Source organism: Mesocricetus auratus, unplaced genomic scaffold (assembly GCF_017639785.1).
Source record: "Mesocricetus auratus isolate SY011 unplaced genomic scaffold, BCM_Maur_2.0 Super-Scaffold_100047, whole genome shotgun sequence".
Taxonomy (NCBI): Eukaryota; Metazoa; Chordata; class Mammalia; order Rodentia; family Cricetidae; genus Mesocricetus; species Mesocricetus auratus.
Window position 1 is genome coordinate 5,461,761 of NW_024429224.1, and position 20,005 is coordinate 5,481,765.

At 42.7% G+C, this 20,005-nt stretch overlaps 1 protein-coding gene and 1 pseudogene across 8 annotated transcripts in view; both read left to right on the plus strand.

Annotated features, from left to right (window-relative positions):
* The window catches only part of Gapvd1 (GTPase activating protein and VPS9 domains 1), a 72,207-nt gene that overhangs the window by 34,716 nt on the left and 17,486 nt on the right, over nucleotides 1-20,005 (plus strand). For 5 of the 8 annotated variants that reach the window (XM_040735553.1, XM_040735555.1, XM_040735556.1 and 2 more), the window contains 9 exons: nucleotides 635-760; nucleotides 3,765-3,938; nucleotides 6,793-6,933; nucleotides 9,302-9,436; nucleotides 10,140-10,259; nucleotides 11,684-11,761; nucleotides 11,881-12,245; nucleotides 15,005-15,092; nucleotides 15,901-15,981. In XM_040735553.1, coding sequence (XP_040591487.1) covers nucleotides 635-760; nucleotides 3,765-3,938; nucleotides 6,793-6,933; nucleotides 9,302-9,436; nucleotides 10,140-10,259; nucleotides 11,684-11,761; nucleotides 11,881-12,245; nucleotides 15,005-15,092; nucleotides 15,901-15,981 — 1,308 coding nt within the window. The remainder of the gene's footprint in view (nucleotides 1-634; nucleotides 761-3,764; nucleotides 3,939-6,792; nucleotides 6,934-9,301; nucleotides 9,437-10,139; nucleotides 10,260-11,683; nucleotides 11,762-11,880; nucleotides 12,246-15,004; nucleotides 15,093-15,900; nucleotides 15,982-20,005) is intronic. The other 3 variants (XM_040735557.1, XM_040735559.1, XM_040735560.1) reach the window with 1 other exon arrangement.
* Nucleotides 10,298-11,677, plus strand: LOC121136024 (annotated as a pseudogene).

Below are 20,005 nucleotides of genomic sequence, written 5' to 3' on the forward strand. Positions count from 1 at the left end.
CCATTAGCCTTAACCAATCAGAAAATAGAATTCTCTGATTTGCCCATGCTATGAATAGCTCTGCAGGTGGAATAGGTTTTAAACTGGCCATTAAACCTGCCTGTGATCCTTGTCAACCTCGTCTGTATTCATCTGGATGAATGAATGGTCCTTGGCACTAGTGGGGCAGCTCTTGACAGAGCATGCAGGGCCACGACCTTGCTGATGTTGTTCTCCATGTCCAGGCATCACCTGCTCCTTCAGGCCCTGTGCAGAAGTGCAGAAAGTACTTCTATTTTTTAAATGTGACAGTAGTTCTACAACAAGCACCCTTAGCTTATTTTTTCTTACCAGTTTTTTAAAAGATAAATTTCTAAAGCAGAGCTGTTGGCTCAATGGCATCTATATATTTTTTGGAAATAAATCCAATATTAAAAGCATTTTAAGTCAGGCATGATGACGCACATCTCAGGGCTCAGAAGGCTGAGGCAGAAGACTTAAGTGTGTGAGGTGAGTCTGGGCTATGTAGTGAGACCTTGTTTCAAGACAGAACAAAAACTATAACAAATTTGTAGGTCTTTTCATGGCATGAAATGTGACATAGTAGCTTATAAATGTCTTAAAAAGATTGCTAATAGGACAAACATTCCTCTAGGTCCTTCTAATCGTTCCAATTCCGTGTCTTCTCTCGACTTGGAAGGAGAGTCTGTATCTGAGCTTGGGGCAGGACCTTCTGGGAGTAACGGAGTTGAGGCCCTCCAGCTGCTAGAACATGAACAAGGTAAAGTAGTGGTAAATACAACTGTACAGGAGAAAAGATGGTGCGTGATTTCAAGAGAGGCTGTTCATTTTCATGAAAGCTGCCTGTGTTTGGGAAGAGTAATTTAAGTTGACTAATGACCGTTAACGTTGCATTTATTCATAGCTCCTTCAGTTCTTAAAAAGGTGTTTAGTTGGGAAGTGAATGATTCAGGCTTAGTTACACACAGCAGTATGAATTACTTTAAATTCTGTAATATTTGCTGTCCTGAATTCTAATATTTATGGTGTACAATGGTAACTACTCAGGGCTCAAGGAATTTAGTTTAAGGAAATAACAGTATGCAAATGGTTAAGAGCCCCCAACCCTGGTGATGGAGCTTGATCCTTGTAACCCACTTAGTAGAAGCAAACCAACTCCTATAGGTTGTCCTATGAGCTCCACATGTGTACCATAGAACCGGTGCATGCACACACACACACACAGGTACACAGACCGAAAGAAACAGTAATCTAGGAAGATAGCTCAGTGAGTAGCCCACCACACAAACATGAGAGCCCAAGTTTGGATCCCCGGCATCTACTTATAAACGTGGGCATTATGCACAGTCATGACCTTAGCTTGGGCATAGGGTGGGAGGAATGGAAAGATGGAGAGGTGAGGAGGCAGAGGCAGGCAGATCCCTGGAGCTCTCTGACCTCTTGCTTACATACACATGAACGCTGTATATAAAATCTAACAAACAAAAGCTTCTAATTAGGGCTCATATCCCCAACTAAGTTTGAGGTAGTGATTCTTAGACTTTAGAGTACATGAAAATTACTTAGGGAACTTTCCAAGCCATCCTAGATATTTATTTTTGAAAAGAAAAATAGTGTTGCCATTGGAGTGTATGGCTTCTATAGAAATATTGCCATATTGGATTTGTTTTCAGTGTATCAGTTGATATTAAAGTTATTGCACATAACAGAGAAACCTAAAATTAGCCAAGTTTTGAGGTTGAATGAAAATTCAAACCTTTGCCAGGAGGTGGTGCACACACCTGTAACCCCAGAATTCAGGAGGCAGAGGCAGGCAGATCTCTGAGTTCTAAGCCAGTGTGGTCTACAGAGTGAGTTCCAGGACTTCCAGGGCTGTTTACACAGAGAAACCGTGCCTGGAAAACCCAAATCAAAAAAAAAAAAAAAAAAGAAAGAAAGAAAAAGGAAGTCACATGTTTGACAGGCCTTCTGAGTGATTCCATGGGAGCGTAGGGAGTGAATCAAGGGTTGGAGAGATGGCTGAGCCATTTGTTGTGTGATGAAACTTTTCCTGGGGGAGACACTATATGTCAACTCACTCCAGATGGGGAGCCCGTGACCAAAGTCCAAACTTGGTGAACCATGACTTTCATTGGGGTTACTTACAGGAGTATAAATGACTCAAAGACCTCAGCACGAGTGACAGTTTACAAAAGCTGGAACCTGGAGCAGTACACTGCACAGCCTTCAGGCAGCTCAACAGGTTAGAGTGTCCTTTCCAAGTGACTCGGTTGGTCTAAACCTTTCAAGCAGCTCAGCTGATTGCTGCTTCTTCCTGACATCTGGTCTGGTCTCAGAATCTTTGCAGTTTGGCTTTTCTTGATTCCATGTCTGAGAGGGACCACCAGCTTTTATTGTTTACTCTGGCAGGAGGGGCCTAGTGAATCTGGTCAGTTTCAGGGACTTCCTGAAGTTATTTTGAGTTGTTTACCTCCTGGTTAAAGAGCTTTCCTTCAGGACAGAATGTTTCCATTTCAGAGAGCTCTGTTAAATAAACTGCTAAGAAGACTTGCTGGTGGTACGCAGCTCCCGGCTTCCGTTCCCAGCACCCACATGACAACCTATGTGGGCTCTGCAAACACCAGGCATGTTTGTGGTGCACAAACATGTACATGCAGGCAAAACATTCATATACATAAATGATAAATAAATCTGAAAAAAAGAATGAATTTACACATGAGTGTGGTGGTGCATGTCTTTGAGCCTAGCACTCAGGAGGCTTGGTCTACATACAGAGACCCTACCTTAACAGAAAGAAAGAAGGTGAGCTGAGCTAGATGTGGTGACGGATGCCTAGAATCCCGTTAAGAGACGGTGAGGTGGGAGAAGCATGCCAGTTTGAGGCCTTGGTTTTTTTTTTTAACTTTATTTATTTATGTATCTTTTTAGGTATCACTGCTCTGTCTGCATGTATGCCTGCAGGTATCAGATCTCATTACATATGGTTGCGAGCCATCATGTGGTTGCTGGGAGCAGCCAGTGCTCTTAACCTCTGAGCCACTCTCTCCGGCCCCCGAGGCCTTGTTTTAAAACAAAAAAAAATCACCAAAAACCAAATCAATTTTACAAAAAGAGAATTGACAAGAGTGAGTTGTGGGGCTGGTCAGATGCCTCACGGTCAGAGTGCTTATTGTGCAAGACTGAATAGTCTTGACAGTCTACAGCACTGGTGTAAAAGCCAGGCACAGCCATTTGTGCCTGTAACCTCAGCCTTGGGCCACAGAAACAGCATAGTCCTTGGAGCTTGCTTGGCTGGTGAGCTGATGAGCTTTCAGTTCAGTGGAAGGTGAAAGCAATAGCGGACACTTGGCTTCTATATGTGCACATCATATACACAAAACAAGTTGTAGAAAGTTTGTCTAGGAAAGAGTGAAAACCCTAGAAGACACATGAGCTATTGCCAAGAGAAATAGTTTGCATATGCGTTTACCACCTAGTTATTAAAACAATAATTGGATCCAGGGAGCTACTCTGAAACATTTACCTTTGCTTTCCTGTCTGGGTTAGCTTTTTTCATTTAGACTGGGCTCCTGTATCTCCTGTCAGTAGTGGTTAGGTGGGGATCTCTGCTAATCTTAACTGGGGTGAGTTGATCACTGGGTGGAATGTGTGCTTATTAATGATAAAGTTAATAACTTGAAGTTTAAAGATGTCATTCTGTCAGGTCAACCAAAAAGTTGTATTTGTGTCACCATTTTTAAAGTGCTTAAATTTGTTTTTTATAGCTACAACACAAGATAATCTTGATGACAAGCTGAGGAAGTTTGAGATTCGTGACATGATGGGACTGACAGATGATAGGGACATATCAGAGACAGTGAGTGAGACCTGGAGCACTGATGTCCTGGGAAGTGACTTTGACCCTAATGTTGATGAAGATCGTTTGCAAGAAATTGCAGGTAACTGGTATTCAAGGCCTTTAGAAATGCATAGCTGTTTAGTTGTTATAACCATTGTTCTTCATGGGAGGGTTAGGGTTAGGGCTGTGAGCACTGCCTAGATGGCCGGTCTCCGTATGGAGCAAGGCATTTCAGTCCCTAACCTAAATAGGCTTGTGTTACCTACCTATCTGTGTTAATCTCTGCCATGCTAGTAAGATGGCTGAGCTGGTAAAGGCCCTTGCTCTAAGTCTCAAGAGCTGACTTAGACGCCTAGAATCTATACAGGGAAGGAAAGAACTGCTTCCTCTGACCTCCATGTGTATCTTTTTTTTTTTTAATTAAACAGTTTTAATACACACTTTCTTAAAAGTACAAAAGAAGGTCAGGCTAATCCAGTTCTTGGGAGGCAGAGGCAGAGGCAGGTAGATCTCTGTGAGTTTGAGGCTGGCTCAATCTACAGGGAGAGTTCCAGGGCAACCAGCGCTACACAGAGAAACAGTATCTTAAAAAAGGAAAGACCACATGTCAAATATTATCTTTGGAGCACAGTATATGTTCTTAGTTTGTAATTAGCCTATTGTCTTTTTGAGGCTAAAAATCTTATCTTAAAATGAAAGTTTTTATAGATAGACTGTAGCCATAGAATATGGACTAATAGGATACAGAAGCTCTCTAAAAGGAGGACTGGGGTGTAGCTGTCAGTGGAACACGGGTCTACCATGTGTAATGGTCTAGGAGCCATCACCAAGCACCACAAAACATAGAACACAGTGAAACGAACTCCATAATTCTGTCCCAAAGGAGGGTAACTAACCAGTTTTTCCCTTTTCTTGAGACAGGGTTTCTTTGTGTAGCTTTGTAGACCAAGCTGGCCTCAAACTCAGAGAGATCTGCCTGCCTCTGTCTCCTGAGTGCTGGGACTAAAGGCATGTGCCACCACCACTGCCTGGCTCAGTTTTTTCTTTTTTTAAGTGTCTATTGTGTTAGATTAAAAACCTACCCTTTTTAGAAAGCTGTTTTGTGACTTTTGAAAGATTCAAACAGCCTTTTAATTATTGTCTTCATTTTCTTTTTAAATCACGGAAAATATCAACCAAAGACAAACAAACAAAACAAAACCCAAAAGAATAGTAGGAACTCACTGTATCTGGCCTTGAGTTTCAGCAATTAGACACATATGGCCAGTTTTGTTTTCCTATTCTTCCCCTGTCCTGTCCCCTTCCCCCCCAATCATGCTTAGGCAAGTTCCAGACATTCTTTTTTCTTTTTCTTTTTTTGTATTTCATGTTTATGAGTGTCTGCATGTGTATTTGTGTACTGTGTATGTACCTGATGGCTTCAGAGACCAAAAATGGGCATTAGATCCCCTGGAATCCAATTTGTGAGCCTATAAAATTTTGCTTTTACTTTTAACTATTCTCAAAACTTTCTCATGATCCAAAATAGAATGCTTCTTTTTTTTTGGGGGGGGGGCGTTGATACAGGGTTTCTCTGTGGGTTTGGAGGCTGTCCAGGAACTAGCTCTTGTAGACCAGGCTGGTCTTGAACTTACAGAGATCCTCCTGCCTCTGCCTCCTGAGTGCTGGGATTAAAGGCGTGAGTCACCACTGCCCAGCCGAATGCTTCATTTTTTTATATAAATGATTTTATTTCTATTTTATGTACATTGGTACTTTGCCTGCATGCATGTCAGTGTGAGGGTGTCAGGTCCCCTGGAACTGAGAGTTGTGAGCTGCCACGTGGATGCTGGGAGTTGAACCCAGGTCCTCTGGACAAGTAGCCAGTACTCTTAACCACGATCTGTCTCTCCAGCTCTAGAATTAGGCTTTATTAGGCTAAATCAATTGTAGTACAGAATTCCCGTCTTGTGTATGTCTGTACCACATATGTGTGGTAGCTGTGGGGCCAGAAGAGAGCATTGGATCCTCAGGAACTGGTGTTACAAGCTATTTGTGAGCTTCTAGGTAGATGCTAGGAATTGAACATAGCTCCTCTGTTAAAGCAGCTAGCATTTTAGCTGCTGAGCCATCTCTCCTCATCTTGAGTGTATTAAACACAGACATACAATAATGTTTCATTCCTTCTACTTGTGTTTTTAGTAATGTATAGAGGTTTCTCAGTTGGTTATGCATTACTTTGTTCCAGATGCCACTGTAGTATTGTTCTTGGCTACAAGCAGTATTTGCAGTTGACTGAGTACTATGAAGGAGCTGTGTAGTATCTTGCAAATGTATTTTATTGCTCTGAATTTATTGCTGATATGCCAGAAGAAAACATATTTGGCTAATACAACATTTTTGTGGCTAAATTCTTTGGAGTTTTGTAGTCCCTGTGGGACTATACATTTTTTTATAAAGGTAAAACAGATGTCAAGGACTGATAAGATTTGCTGAAAAAACCATGATGAGAACAAATTGCAATGGCTCTAAAGAAGTGTTTTCCCTGTGGAGGGTCACAGGTAAGTGGGAGGAATTAATGGAAGGAGACTGGGACTGGAGGGATGGCTCAGCAGTTAAAAGCACTCCATCTCTGCTCTTCAGAGGAGGGGACCTGGGGCCAGCTCCCAGCACCCACACGGTGACTCACAGCTGTCTGTAACTCCAGTCTCAGGTATTTGATGTCTCTTCTGTTGTGCTCCAGTTTACACACGCATGTGCTGTATGTAACTCAAGCACACATATGCATGTAAAGCAAATATCTTTCTAAAAATGAAAGAAAAGGAGGTTGTGTTCAACTGGGAAGTTGGTGTTTTTAGAATCATGCTTAAATGAAATAATTCCTTCCTTGGCCACTTTCTTGTTGGTAAAGATGTTGTTTACCAGTGCTTCTCCATTGCTCTCGGATGCTAACATTTGCACCCACTGTTGTGCAGGTGCAGCAGCAGAGAACGTGCTAGGCAGTTTGCTGTGCCTCCCAGGTTCAGGGTCCGTTCTCCTTGACCCTTGCACGGGCTCCACCATATCAGAGACCACAAGTGAAGCCTGGAGTGTAGAGGTGTTGCCAAGTGACTCAGGTCAGTATGATGTCATCGTTTGCTTTTTTCCTTGTCTACTTTAGCCTGTAAGGTGTCTTCATTTCTATATTAGATGGATTTTGCCAAACGATATACTTTTTTGTTTTGTTTTTTGAGACAGGGTCTGGCCTAGACTGACTTCGAATTAAAAAACTTCTGCCTCAGTATATAAGTACTAGAATTTCGGGTATTTACCACAGCACCTGGTGACTCAAATGTGTGTGTTTGTGTTAATTTTTTTACTATTATTTTATGTATATGTTTTGTCTACATGTATGCATGTATACCATGTGTGTGTGACTGGTGCCCAAAGAGGCCAGATAAGGATGTTGGATCTCCTGGGACTATAGTTCCAGATGACTGAGCCACCATGTGGGTGATGGGAGTGGAACTCAGGATCTCTGGAAAAGCAGCCAGTGCTCTTAACCCCTGAGTCATCTCTCCAGCCTCCATATTGTTAAATTTTAAGTAGAATATTTTCATCAAGGAAAAGAAGAAAAGCTTATTGTTGGTTAGCACTGATTAACATAGTAAGTGCTACCAGGTGTGGTGGTGTATGCCTTTAACCCCCAAGTTTGGGAGGCAGAGGTAGGCAACTCTCTGAGTTCAAGGCCAGTGTGGTCTATAGAGTTCCTGATCAGCCAGGGCTACACAGAGAAACCCTGTCTTGAAAAACAAACAACAATAATAATAATAATAATAAATAAGTAATAACATAGCAAGTGCTTTCTGAGTCTGTTAAATTTATTTGAAGAATTGTTTGAAACCCATCAGAGTTCTGTTTTTATGATGTTTTCAATGTCTTCCACCAGTTCATTCCAGGTTGAGAGCAACAACCCAATGTAGACTCTGCACATTTGAGTTTCTAGTCAACATCCTTACGTTTATCCGAGTGGTCAGTGACACAGCTTAATGAGTAAGGGTGCTTGCAGCCAAGCCTGATGACCCGAGTTCAGTATCTAGGAGTAGAGAACTGGTTTCTAGAAGAGAAGTGCATGCATGCACTTTTAAGGGATGTCTGTTTGTTTAGTTAGTAATCTTTTTCAAATAAAAAATTTTTAAATTACATGTTAACGTGGGTGTCTGTATGTGGGTATGTATGCCTGTAAATACATGTGCCCACAGGCTGCAAAAAAGGATATTGGGTATCCTGGAACTGGAGTTTGGAGTTACAGGCAACTATGAATGGTCTAAAGTGGGTGCTGGGAGTTGAAATTGATCCTGTGAAGAGCAGCAGGCATTCTTCACCACTGAGTCTTGTCCAGCCCTAATTTATTCATTTTTATTCTATATGTTTGAGTGTTTGTGTGCGTGTATGGCATGTGTACAATGCCCGTGGAGCATCAGATCCCCTGGAACTGGAGTTATAGCCATTTGTGAGCTTGATGTGGGTGCTGGGAACTGAACTGAGTCCTCTGTAAGACAGCTAGTGCTCTTACCTCCAGTCTCTTGAAGGGACTTAATTTGGTGGCACATGCCTGTAATTTTAGCTTGTGCTAGATGGTGAGACCCCCTTTCTCAAAAAGCCGCTAGATAAATTTAGGTGAAGAAATTATTTTTCCTTTTCTTTCTTTTTGGGGATGGTTTGAGATAGGATATATCATTTAACCTAGACTGTTCCTGGAACTCCTATGTAGATCAGGCTGGCCTCAAACTTCCAGAGATCCACGTGGCTCTGCCTCCTGAGTGTTTGCTGTCATGCCCATTTTAAAGTGCTTTTAAAAAATATGAATTATTTGTTTTACTATGTATACAGTACACACTAGGAGAGGGCACCAGATCTCATTACAGATGTTTATAAGCCACCATGTGAACTCAGGATCTGTGGAACAGCAGCCAGTACTCTAACCACTGAGCCATCTCTTCAGTTTTTGGGTTTTTTCGAGACAGGGTTTCTCTGTATTGTTGTGGAGGCTGTCCTGGAACTCGCTCCGTAGATCAGGCTGGTCTTGAACTCACAGAGCTCTGCCTACCTCTGCCTTCCGAGTGCTGGGATTAAAGGCATGCGCCACCAACACCCAACCATCTCTTCAGCTTTTAAAGAGCTTTTGAGAACACTAAAATTTAGACAGACCGATGCTATACTAAGCTATTCTGTGCTTTCTTATACAGTTTACACGTTAACCAAGAATGTGTTTTTCTTTTTCTTTTTTCTTTTTTTTTAAAGGAAGTCTAGAAATAGTTGTCACCTGTACAGAACAAAATGGCTTATCTCGGGGGAAATCATAACCTTGCCTTCTTTAAACCTTGCAGCTTTGCTAAGTAGCTCAGACTTTGAAATCTCTAAGACCCGAGAGCTTGTGTGTCCAGAAGTTGAAATTTTCATGCCTACTTAATTACTAGGTGACTCTTCCTGTCTTCTATTCAGAGGCTCCAGACTTAAAGCAGGAGGAGCGCCTCCAGGAGCTGGAGAGCTGTTCTGGACTGGGCAGCACGTCTGATGATACGGATGTCAGGGAGGTCAGTTCCCGCCCCAGCACACCAGGCCTCAGTGTTGTGTCCGGTATGTCTGTCTTGTTTTAAGCACTAGGAATTTGAAGGCATCCCCTACTCCCTGTTCATAAAGTATTACCAAAGAGATGATGGTCTTGTTGTTGTTTTATGGTATGGTGTTAACTGTTGAACCCAGCACTTGGGGCGTATTAGTCAAGTGCTCTATCACCGAGCTGCGTCTCCACCCCCAAGTTGTATTTAAGAGCTCAGTAGTCTCCAGGGAACAAAGTTAATTCTTTTTGCTTTGGTTTTTCGAGACAGGGTTTCTCTGTGGCTTTGGAGCCTGTCCTGGAACTAGCTCTTGTAGACCAGGCTGGCCTCGAACTCACAGAGATCCACCTGCCTCTGCCTCCTGAGTGCTGGGATTAAAGGTGTGCGCCTCCACCACTGCCCAGCGAACAAAATTAATTCTGTGCCTTCATAATCTGAGAGAATTTAATGTGTGGCCTTTATAGTCTGTTGGAACAACTGATGAGCTGCTCCTCTGCAGCTCTGGATATTGCAATATTTGGTGTAACAGGGTAACTCTGATTATGTTGTAAAAGTATGTTTGAACTACAGTGATAAGTTCACAGTACTCAGCAATGCACATGTGTGGAACTGGAATATATAAAGTTTGAGAAAGAATTTCTCCAAACTTCATATAATTTTGTGTAATTACTCTGTTCTTCTTGCAGTTTATTTACTTATTTATTTTTGCTGTATTTTCAAAGGTATAAGTGCCACATCGGAAGATATTCCCAATAAGATTGAAGACCTGAGATCTGAGTGCAGCTCTGATTTTGGGGGGAAAGATTCTGTAACTAGTCCAGACATGGATGAAATAGCTCATGGTAAGTAGTGGGAGAGAGAATGACTTTTTAAAATGAACGTAGCACACTTGCCTTATAATACCAGCACTTGGGAGGTCATCCAGGGCTACAGAGTGAGAACCTGTCTCAAGATAAAACCAAAGTGGGCCAAAGAAGAGCACTGATTGCCCTTCCAGAGGAGCTAGACCCTTAACATCCACATAGCAGTTAACATCTGTCTCTAGCTGCAGTTCCAAGAGTTTCCACTGTCCTCTCTGGCCTCCATTGGACACTGCATGCTTACACAGACATACACACAAAATAAAAGTAAATAATGTCAAAAAAACAAACAAACCAACAAAGCAATAACAACAGAGTTCATACACTGCTGGTATTTCCTCAATTAGTATAGCTCTCAGGCTATACTAATTTGAGTCTTTAAGTGGTCATGTTCTAAATCTGTAATAAGGAAATCTAGTTGTGTCACGTTGTGCTTAGGGGTCTCTTTTTGGGAGTAGGGGCTCTGTAGCTTAAAATAGTACATTTAAAAGTTACAGTTTTTAACTACAGCACGCTTAGGAGATGTTGCCGAAGGGGAAAAGTGGTTCTGGAAAAGGGGGGAAGGGAGATGCAGCCTCTGGGAGTGACAGTGCTGACCAGAAGGCTCAGGGCCCTACAGACGGCGACAATGCCGTGAAGGCCAGACACATGCTGTGTGAAAGACATGGCAAAGTCATGGAAGCCATGGAAAAGCTAAAGCGTGGGAGGAGAGCCATGAAGTGGCCACACAATATAGTGAAGATAAAGCCTTGCCTGTGGGATAGATAAGCCTGTGTTTATGGATACACTGGTTAAGGCAAAATTTGGATATCATATTATTATGGTTAAGGGGGAAAATAAAATCACATGAAAGACTAAAAAAAAAAGTTTTTAAAATCAAGTCATTCGCTGAAAACAATATTATACTTTCAAAGTTTACAGTTCTCTAATGACCTCTTCTTTAGATAGTATTGCTTGTTTTTCTAGGGTGGAGGTGAATCTCTGAGAGCCTGAGCCATTATGGAAAATATGGCTGCATTCTTCACACCTACCATGATAGCATTTGCGTTCTTCCATCAGGTTACTAAACATATGGATGCTGTACCCTCCAAATGTAGAGAAAATCCTTACATGCAGATTAAAAAGTGGGGTGATCAGAATATTTTGGTTTTTTCAAGACAGGGTTGCTCTGTGTGGCTGGACTTGAATTCAGAGATCCACCTGCCTCTGCCTCCCAGTTACTGGGATTAAAGGCGTGTGCCACTACTACCTGGTGGGGTAATCAGAATTTGGTACTTGTTTCATTTATTTCTGGTGTGCTTCTCAAGTTCTAATTAATCAAGAGAAAACTGTGGAAGAGTTCCAGCGCCTTCTTCAATGTACCGTCTACATCTGGCTCGATCTCACGGTTTGCCTTCTTGTTGTAGGAGCCCACCACTTGACCTCTCCTCCCTCTCAGTCAGAGTCTCTGCTCGCCATGTTTGATCCACTGTCTTCACATGATGGTAAATAAGCTTGTAGAAAGACCCTTTGGACTCTTGTCATAAACAGAAGCGATATGTAACCCCTTTGGCGAATGCCTGTGTTGAGTAGTTGCCTGCAAAGCTTCTTTGCTGTGTTACAGGGGCCTCTGCTGTTGTAAGGCCGAAGGTTCACTACGCCCGGCCCTCGCATCCGCCCCCAGATCCTCCAATCCTGGAAGGTGCAGTAGGAGGAAATGAGGCCAGGCTGCCTACCTTTGGTTCTCACGTCTTGACTGCAGCTGAAATGGAAGCATTCAGGCAGAGGCACTCTTATCCTGAGAGACTGGTTCGCAGCAGGAGCTCTGACATAGTATCTTCTGTGCGGCGGCCCATGAGCGACCCCAGCTGGAACCGCCGTCCGGGGAATGATGAGCTCCCTCCAGCTGCAGCCACTGGTGCTACTTCTTTGGTGGCTGCACCTCACTCGTCATCTTCTTCCCCGAGTAAGGACTCTTCAAGAGGAGAGGTATGGGACACTAGCTGTGTAGAGTTTTTGTGTTATGGCCAGGTCAGTGTTCTATCTGACAGGTGCCTGTGATGTCTGAAATGAACATGGACTGTGAACTCAAGATTAAGGGTGACTGTGGGCATGGATTAAAGATGATCTGCCATGCTGGGCCATGGTGGTGCACTCCTTTAATCCCAGTACCTGGCAGGCATTGGTAGGTGGATCTCTGAGTTTGAGGACAGCCTGGTCTACAGAGTGAGTTCCAGGACAGCCAGAACCACACAGAGAAACTCCATTTCAGAAAAAAAAAAAACAATCTTGTCAGTCTAGTAATCCATTGGATAGATACAATACTACTTGAAATATTTTTGCATTTAGCAACAGTTAGATCCTTTGTCTCAGCAGTTTTGTGTCTAAGGATGCCTAGGACTGACTCACAGTTCTCTTTTGAGATGGTTAAATAAGGTATATAATTTTTTATTTGAAAGTCATAAAGTTGGGAAGACAAAACACTTCTTTGTCATTTAAGAGTAAGTTTCCAACTCGGTTCTTTTCTCCCTCTTTGTTGAGTTAGTAGTAAATTTCCAACAGATAACACATTGTCTTGCATGTAATCCCACTCATCAATACTCTGAAATGTTAATCCCAACCATGTCTCCCCAGTTACCAGCGTTACTTCCTTTTCATTTGTTTTGTTGAGTTGTTGTTCTTGTTTTTTGAGACAGGATCTCATTTATGTAGCCCAGGGTGATCTGGCACTTACTATGTAGATCAGGCTGGTCTTGAACTTGTGATAATTCTTATGCCTCTGCCTTCTGAATGCAAGTGAGTCAGTATGCTTGATCCAGGCTTTACAGTAGCAGGACTTTACAGTGTGCCTGTTGCTTGTCATTGTGCTTTTTTACACTTTCACTCTGCTGGTTCAGTTTTGTCCTGGCCAGTTTTTTCCCTCTAATTATTTTGAGGTTATTTTTATTTTATGTGTATAGCTGTTTGCCTGAATGTCTGTCTTTGTACCATGTACACACAGTATCTACAGATGTCAGAAAATGGCATCAGGTCCCTTAGGACTGGAATTACAAGTGGTTGTGAGCCACATATAAGTTTTAGGAATGGAGCTTGACCCTCTAGAAAAGCAACCAGTATTTCTAACTGCTGAGTTCCTATGCCGTGTTCTCTGTCTATCCTGGAGGTAGCTTTTTTCTCTAAGGGTGTTTAGGTCCTTTTGGTCATAACTAGTGCTTAGAAATTGAAGTGAATCAGAGCTCATTCTGTGGCATGTTGCTGTTCTCAGAGCATCTTAATGGATAGCCCTAGGAAGTATTTGTGTGTCTGTAGGTGTGTGTGCCCCTAGCTGTGTCTAGATTCACTGTATCTCTGCTTTGCTTGGCATAGAGAGAACAAAGAATGGACACCGAGGATTTAGTTTCAGTATAGAAAAAACAGTTTATTGTTTCCCTATCTCTCCCATAATTTAACTCCTTATTGGTGAGAAGCCTGCTTTTGTTATTCCTCATGTGTATAAACATATAGATAAACATTCTAGCCTCACCTCTAACTTTCCTGCCACATAGACCCTGATCTCTCTGACTGGAGAAATTACCTATTGTTAAGTGTTTTTGGTAGTAATTTTATCTTCTCCAGTCCCATGAAACCTTTGAAGAAATGTTTCCTTCTAAGTAGAAATAGAGACAGTTAATTACAAAGAAGAAAGCACTTAGAATGAGTGGATCGGTAGGCAGAGAAAAGGCACCTGCTCCAACAGCCAACAATGTATTTTTAGTTCCAATTCTGTAAGTGAAAAAGCGGAAATGAAGAGATTTCTGAGGTCACATAGGCTAGGAGTAGAATTACTGGCCCTGCTCTTCCTTCAGTGTGACAGAGCTGATGGTAACTGTGTAACCGGTGATCAAGGCTGGGCACGTCTAGGTTTGATGGTCAGCTGTGCCCCGTGTAAGCTGTGTGCTTTGAGGGAGATCACCTCATTTAGCTTCATGTTCCTCAGCTATAAAAAGGACTTCTGACAGGGCATGGTGGCGCACACCTTTAATCCCAGCACTCAAAGGCAGAGACAGGAGGATCTCTGTGAGTTCAAGGCCAGCCTGGTCTACAAAGTGAGTTCTAGGACAGCCAGGGAGTGAGTAACAGCAAAAGGGGGAGAAAGGACTGGTATGCTTACAATTGTAGTAGTTGGGAGGTTGAGACAGGAGTATTGGTGAGGAAGAGGGCAGCCTTGGCTACAATTGAGACACTGTCTGCAAACAATAGCTAACAAACAAAGGAGCCTCGGGCAGCTGAGAGGACTGAGAGATCCGTTCTCATGCTGGCTTCTGACACCACATTCCTGTTGGCGCACCGCACCGTCTCTGCCCCATTAGAATTCACTGCACTGCTTTACTCTTGGTTTCCTATTGCCTCTTGCTGCTGTGTGAGGGCTAACCCAGAGCATGGGCCTGCTAAGTACTTGTTTCTCCCGCTGAGCTCTCCCTGTGGGACAGTGCCTTCCCTCACACACCAGCCTGACCTGGAGGGTATTCCTTCACATTCCAGAGTGTGCTTGGCAGGCATTAGCAGTTTTCTGTGCTGGGAATGTGGCTTAGTGGCAGGGTGCCCTGCGTTCCATCCCTAGCACTATTCTCCTCCCCCCACTAACACCCCAGAAAGAACAGTCTTGTTTTTACAGCAAATGGGACAGGTGTACAGACTTACTGGAATCCTTTTCATAGCAACTTACCCTACTGCTCAGCTCACAACAAACCACTGGACTCTCTCTGCAGCCTGAAGAGCGCAAGGACAGTGATGATGAGCGATCAGACAGGAGCAGGCCTTGGTGGAGAAAGCGCTTCGTGTCAGCTATGCCTAAAGGTAATTTCATAAAACTTTAGCGCCTCAAGTTTCACCAAACCTCTGTGACGTTGCTGGGCCTGTTTGTAGTTGTGTGGAAGTGTAGAAATGCTTTCACTAAGAAGAATGCTCTGACAGAGCTTTAAACTGTCCATTCTTTGTGGGAAATGGCAATGGTGTCCTAAATGGAAATCATGCCAGTCACTGTCGTTAAACATGGAGGACTCTCAGCATGCTATTGTTACTGTTAATTTAATCTTGAATAGATACTTTGATGTTCCTGGAACAAATTAAGCTTTTCATATCTATGTGCATTGAAAATGTGCGTGCCCTACAGATGTAGGTGGTATCTATTTTGGAAGGTAGTTGTATACATTTATTTTTAGTGAACAGCCTAGCATTGATTGAGTTGGTCAAAATTTCTCTTCCTGGAAGGAATCACTCTTCCATAAGCCTTTTTCCAGGCTGTGTGCTCAGGAGCTGAGACCTGCTTCTACCTGTGCTCAAGCCCACTTAATGGGGAGGAGGAGTGAGTGAGGCAGGAACTCTGAACTTGTTCTTTGGCGAGGTTAAGAGGCAATGGTTTTGATTCATGCTCAGTGGATCCTCATTAAATCATTCTTTCTATGGCAAATGACTCCACAGTAGACTCTGAAAGCTTTTTAAAGAAGCTTTGATGCAATTTTAAGAATGATTATCAGTTGACGCTTGGGATTTCTTAGCTTTTAAACTTCCAACCTCCTTGCACTTAGAAATGTTGGCACACCAGTTAACTTCCGAGGAGTGCAGTTTGTTATGTGTCACGCTACTGACTTTATTTAATTTCCAGCTCCTATACCATTTAGAAAGAAAGAAAAACAAGAAAAAGACAAAGATGATCTGGGGCCTGACAGATTCTCAACACTCACAGGTTTGTAGACCCATGGGCTTCCTGGCTCCTTCATTCCCAGAGCACATACTTCATAACACTTTTTCTTGGATGCCATGAGCGTTGCCTTTTTAGAAGAGTGTGTCTGTGTGTGTACGGTGGGGAGTATGTTCTTCATGGCTCTGTGGTACTCCTTAGGGGCCACAGCGGGTCTTGGTATGCTCTTCCTGCAGACCACTACTACCATCACCATCCTCATTACCATAACCTGTTTCTGACAAGGCCTTCCTGACAGCTCACCACCCAGGGAACGAGGCCACAGCACTGTAGGAGCATGGGTGCTGCCTCTAGTGCTCTGCATGTCATATCTCTGGGTCATTGGTTGGATAGTTTCCTCTAACACTGGTTGTAGGATGCTACATTTGTTTTCATCTATAGTTGGATCTAGTTTATTTAGGTTCACAATGAAATGCAGTTTTATCTTTATTTTTTTCATAATTAAAGTATTTGTTCAAACAGTATTACAAATGCCAACCATTGTAATAAAAGTTAAAGACGTCACTGATTTTTTTTACAGCTTGAATGGTTATACCTGCTGTGTAACCCATGGCAGAGCTTTAGGGATCCTTCTTATCTGACGCCTGCATTCTGCAGCTTCGTTGGTACCTTACAAGTGTGAGAGCTAGCACAAAGGATCAACTGTGGGTTTGGTAGCTGAACATTGATTCTTAGATGCTGTAGAGCATGTAGAGGGCAGTTCACTTCTCACTTCTTTTTTCTCACCTTAATTTTAAGGTGTGCTATTTTCCCATCTATCCTACTAAGTTTTAATGAAGTGTTTTAATTTAAAAGTGGAATAGGTCAGCCAGGCAGTGGTGACGCACACCTTTAATCCCAGCCCTTGGGAGGCAGAGGCAGGTGGATCTCTGTGAGATCGAGGCCAGCCTGGTCTACAGAGTGAGTTTCAGGATAGCCAGGGCTACATAGAGAAGCCCTGTCTTGAAAAGCAAAACAAAAAAAGTGGAATATGTCCTTAAGAACATGGTCTCAAAAGTGGCCATCACAATACATGCAACATCCCATTTTGATCCATGTTCTAATGTCTAGTTGTGCATGTTAGGTGTACCCATATTTCAGTTTATATAGCCCTGCTTTATTTGATACAGTAACTCTCCTATAATAAAAGGTATGACCAGCAGGAGACAGGCCGAAGTCCCTAGCTGACAGCAGCCCAGCCTATCCTGTTTGGTCGGCAAATATTTGTTAATCATCTGAGTCTTGCCAGACGCTGTACTAGGTACTGCGAGTGTTCAGTCAAATCACATATAGCCTGTGTTTGCTGGAACATTCCAGTGTGGTTGGGAAGAGTTGGGAAAACACTGTATTTTCCTGTGTTCCAGTTCCTGCTGGTAGAAGTACACCAACATCACTGAGTATGCTGGCACACTCCTGTGATTCTAGCACTCAGGAGGTAGAGACTGGAGTTCAGGGCCAGCTTGGTCTACATAGTGAGTTCCAGACCAGCCAGAGCTACATAGAGAGACTCAGCCTTAGAAAGGAAAAGGATAGAGAGGAAGGAGTACTACAGTGTATGCAAGCTGAATTATATTGTTTAATTGAGGACTTTGAAGGAATTGTAAGTTGTTAGGTCGTTGGGCAATACATTTTTTCTTGATAAGATTGGAAGCTGAGTAAAGTTTTTGTTTTTTTCTTTTCATTTTCTTTGGCTCTGATTGAAGGAGCTTAGCTTTCTTTTTTTAGAGATTTATTTATTTATTACAGATACAGTTTGTCTACATGCCAGAAGATCTTAGCTTTCTTATTGGAGAAATTTTCCCAACCCTAACTAATGATCACTTGGAGATTATAGTGAAATCAGTTTGAAGTGTTATAAAGAGATGTTCCTTATGAGCCTGGTCATAATCCTGTCGCTGCTATAGCTGACTCAGAGTCTGTCCCAGTCTTTCTCAGTGTTTGTGCATGGTGGCCTTTCTATGACTAAATCAGACCTGTGCGACTTTGTATTAGTCTTTATCATGTTTCAGACACGTCCATTTCTACTGGGTCCAGTTGCTTCTTAAATCATTTTAATGGCTGTGAAACGATTTGATTCTACTACACTGTAGTGTAACTATTCTTTTCCTATTGAAGTATTTAGATTGTTTCCTACCATTTTTCTCTGAAAATACATTTGTGCATATAGTGTTGTGGTTATGTTGTATAGCAATGCTGGGAACTGAACCCAGGCTTATAGCTGCCAGTCGGACAATCTCCTGCTACCTTATTAAAGAAGAGGCAATAAGCAACATCTTAGTTTAATTGACTGAGTTTAGCCAGTTTATATCTGTCCCTTCTCACAGACCTTGCGAGCTCTCAAAATATAGCCAGTGGAGCTGGCTGCCCTTTTAGAGAATGGGTTCAGTTCCCATCACCCACATGCTGGCTCATAGCCAGCTGTTACTCCATTTCCAAGGGCTCTGAAACTTTGTTCTGGCCTCTTCAGGCCCCAGGTATGCATGTAGTGCATATGCATACATGAGGCAAAACCTCAAAATATTAAATAAGTGAATAATAAGAGTATTTTTAAAGCAATCACCAAAAACATTACTCCTTAAAAGGGTTCTGCAATGGTTACACTTTGTTTTGAAGAAGTTCACAGGAGATTCTGAATCTTGTCATGACCATATTGTTATAGCAGACAATATTAAATGACTTTGGAAGTAAGTGTGCTCACAACTGTAATCCCAGCACTCACAAGGGTTGAGGCAGGAGAATTGCCACAAGCTCAAGGTCAGTGTTGTCTACAGAGTGAGAACTGTCCCCCCAAAGGAAAAACTACATAACACAACTTTGTGAATCATCATATGACTTGAGGTATTTTATAGAAACAAGATGAAGGTCCTGTGAGCTGCTCAGTCTCCTGGCTGCGTGCTTGCTCCTCTGTGACGTGGTGATGACAATGCTTCCCTGTGCAACTGTCTGAGGAGCAAGTGTCCACACAGGTGCTCAGCACAGTTCACTGCCATGTGGTACACATGCAATACATACTAGCTGCTCTTGCAGTACATACCTACATACACGAATAGTGACTTTAATGTGATTTATCAAGTTTTTACAAATGGAATTCTAGCTGGGTGGTGGTGGTACACGCCTTTAATCCCAGCACTCGGGAGGCAGTGCACACTCACTCTGAGTTCGGGGCCAGCCTGGACTAGTGAGCAAATTCCAAGACAGCCTCCAAAGCTACAGAGAAACCCTGTCTCAAAAAACCAAAAAAACTCAAAACAAAACAAAATAGCCACAAATGGAATTCTACCAGAATGTAGACAGGTTGGTTACCTATTGGCCTAGCTCAGTCTCAGTTTCACTATAGAACTTTATTTTGTATTGAAGATCCATAGTAGTTGATTAATGACTATTGTTTGCAAATGTAGGCTAGGTAACGTGTGTGTGGTGCTGCGTATCAAACTCAGGGCTTTGTAAATGCTGAGCAAGTCTCAACCACTGAGCTATGTCCCTAGCTTGGTGTTTTGAGACAGAGTCTCTCGATAGCCTAGGCTGGCCTTGAATTCACAATTCTCTTACTTCCACTTCCCAAAGTGCTGGAGTTACACGCATGTACCATGACAGCAAGCTAGCTCAGCAGTTTTGATGCCTGATTCGGTTGTCGGGTACTAGTCCCATCTGTGACACAAGCTGCCTTCTGTGCAGCTCATAGACCATCCTAGCCCTAGATTCCAGGGTTCTCCAGCGGTGCCAGTGACTGTTGTATGAACAGACGTGCTGTGCCCTGACAGCTGCACTCTCATGGACAGATGGAACGTGATAGAAGCGTTCAAATGTGACTTAAGAGATTCACAGAGAAAGAAGGTAGAAAGCCATTATCAAAATTAAAAAAGTGTAAGTTTGAATAATTATTTTTCTACTTCAGTGTGGAGATATCTGATTAAGTTTGTATATAAAATTTATTGTTGCCCGGTGTTGGTGGCGCACGCCTTTAATCCTAGCACTCGGGAGGCAGAGGCAGGCGGATCTCTGTGAGTTCGAGGCCAGCCTGGTCTACAAA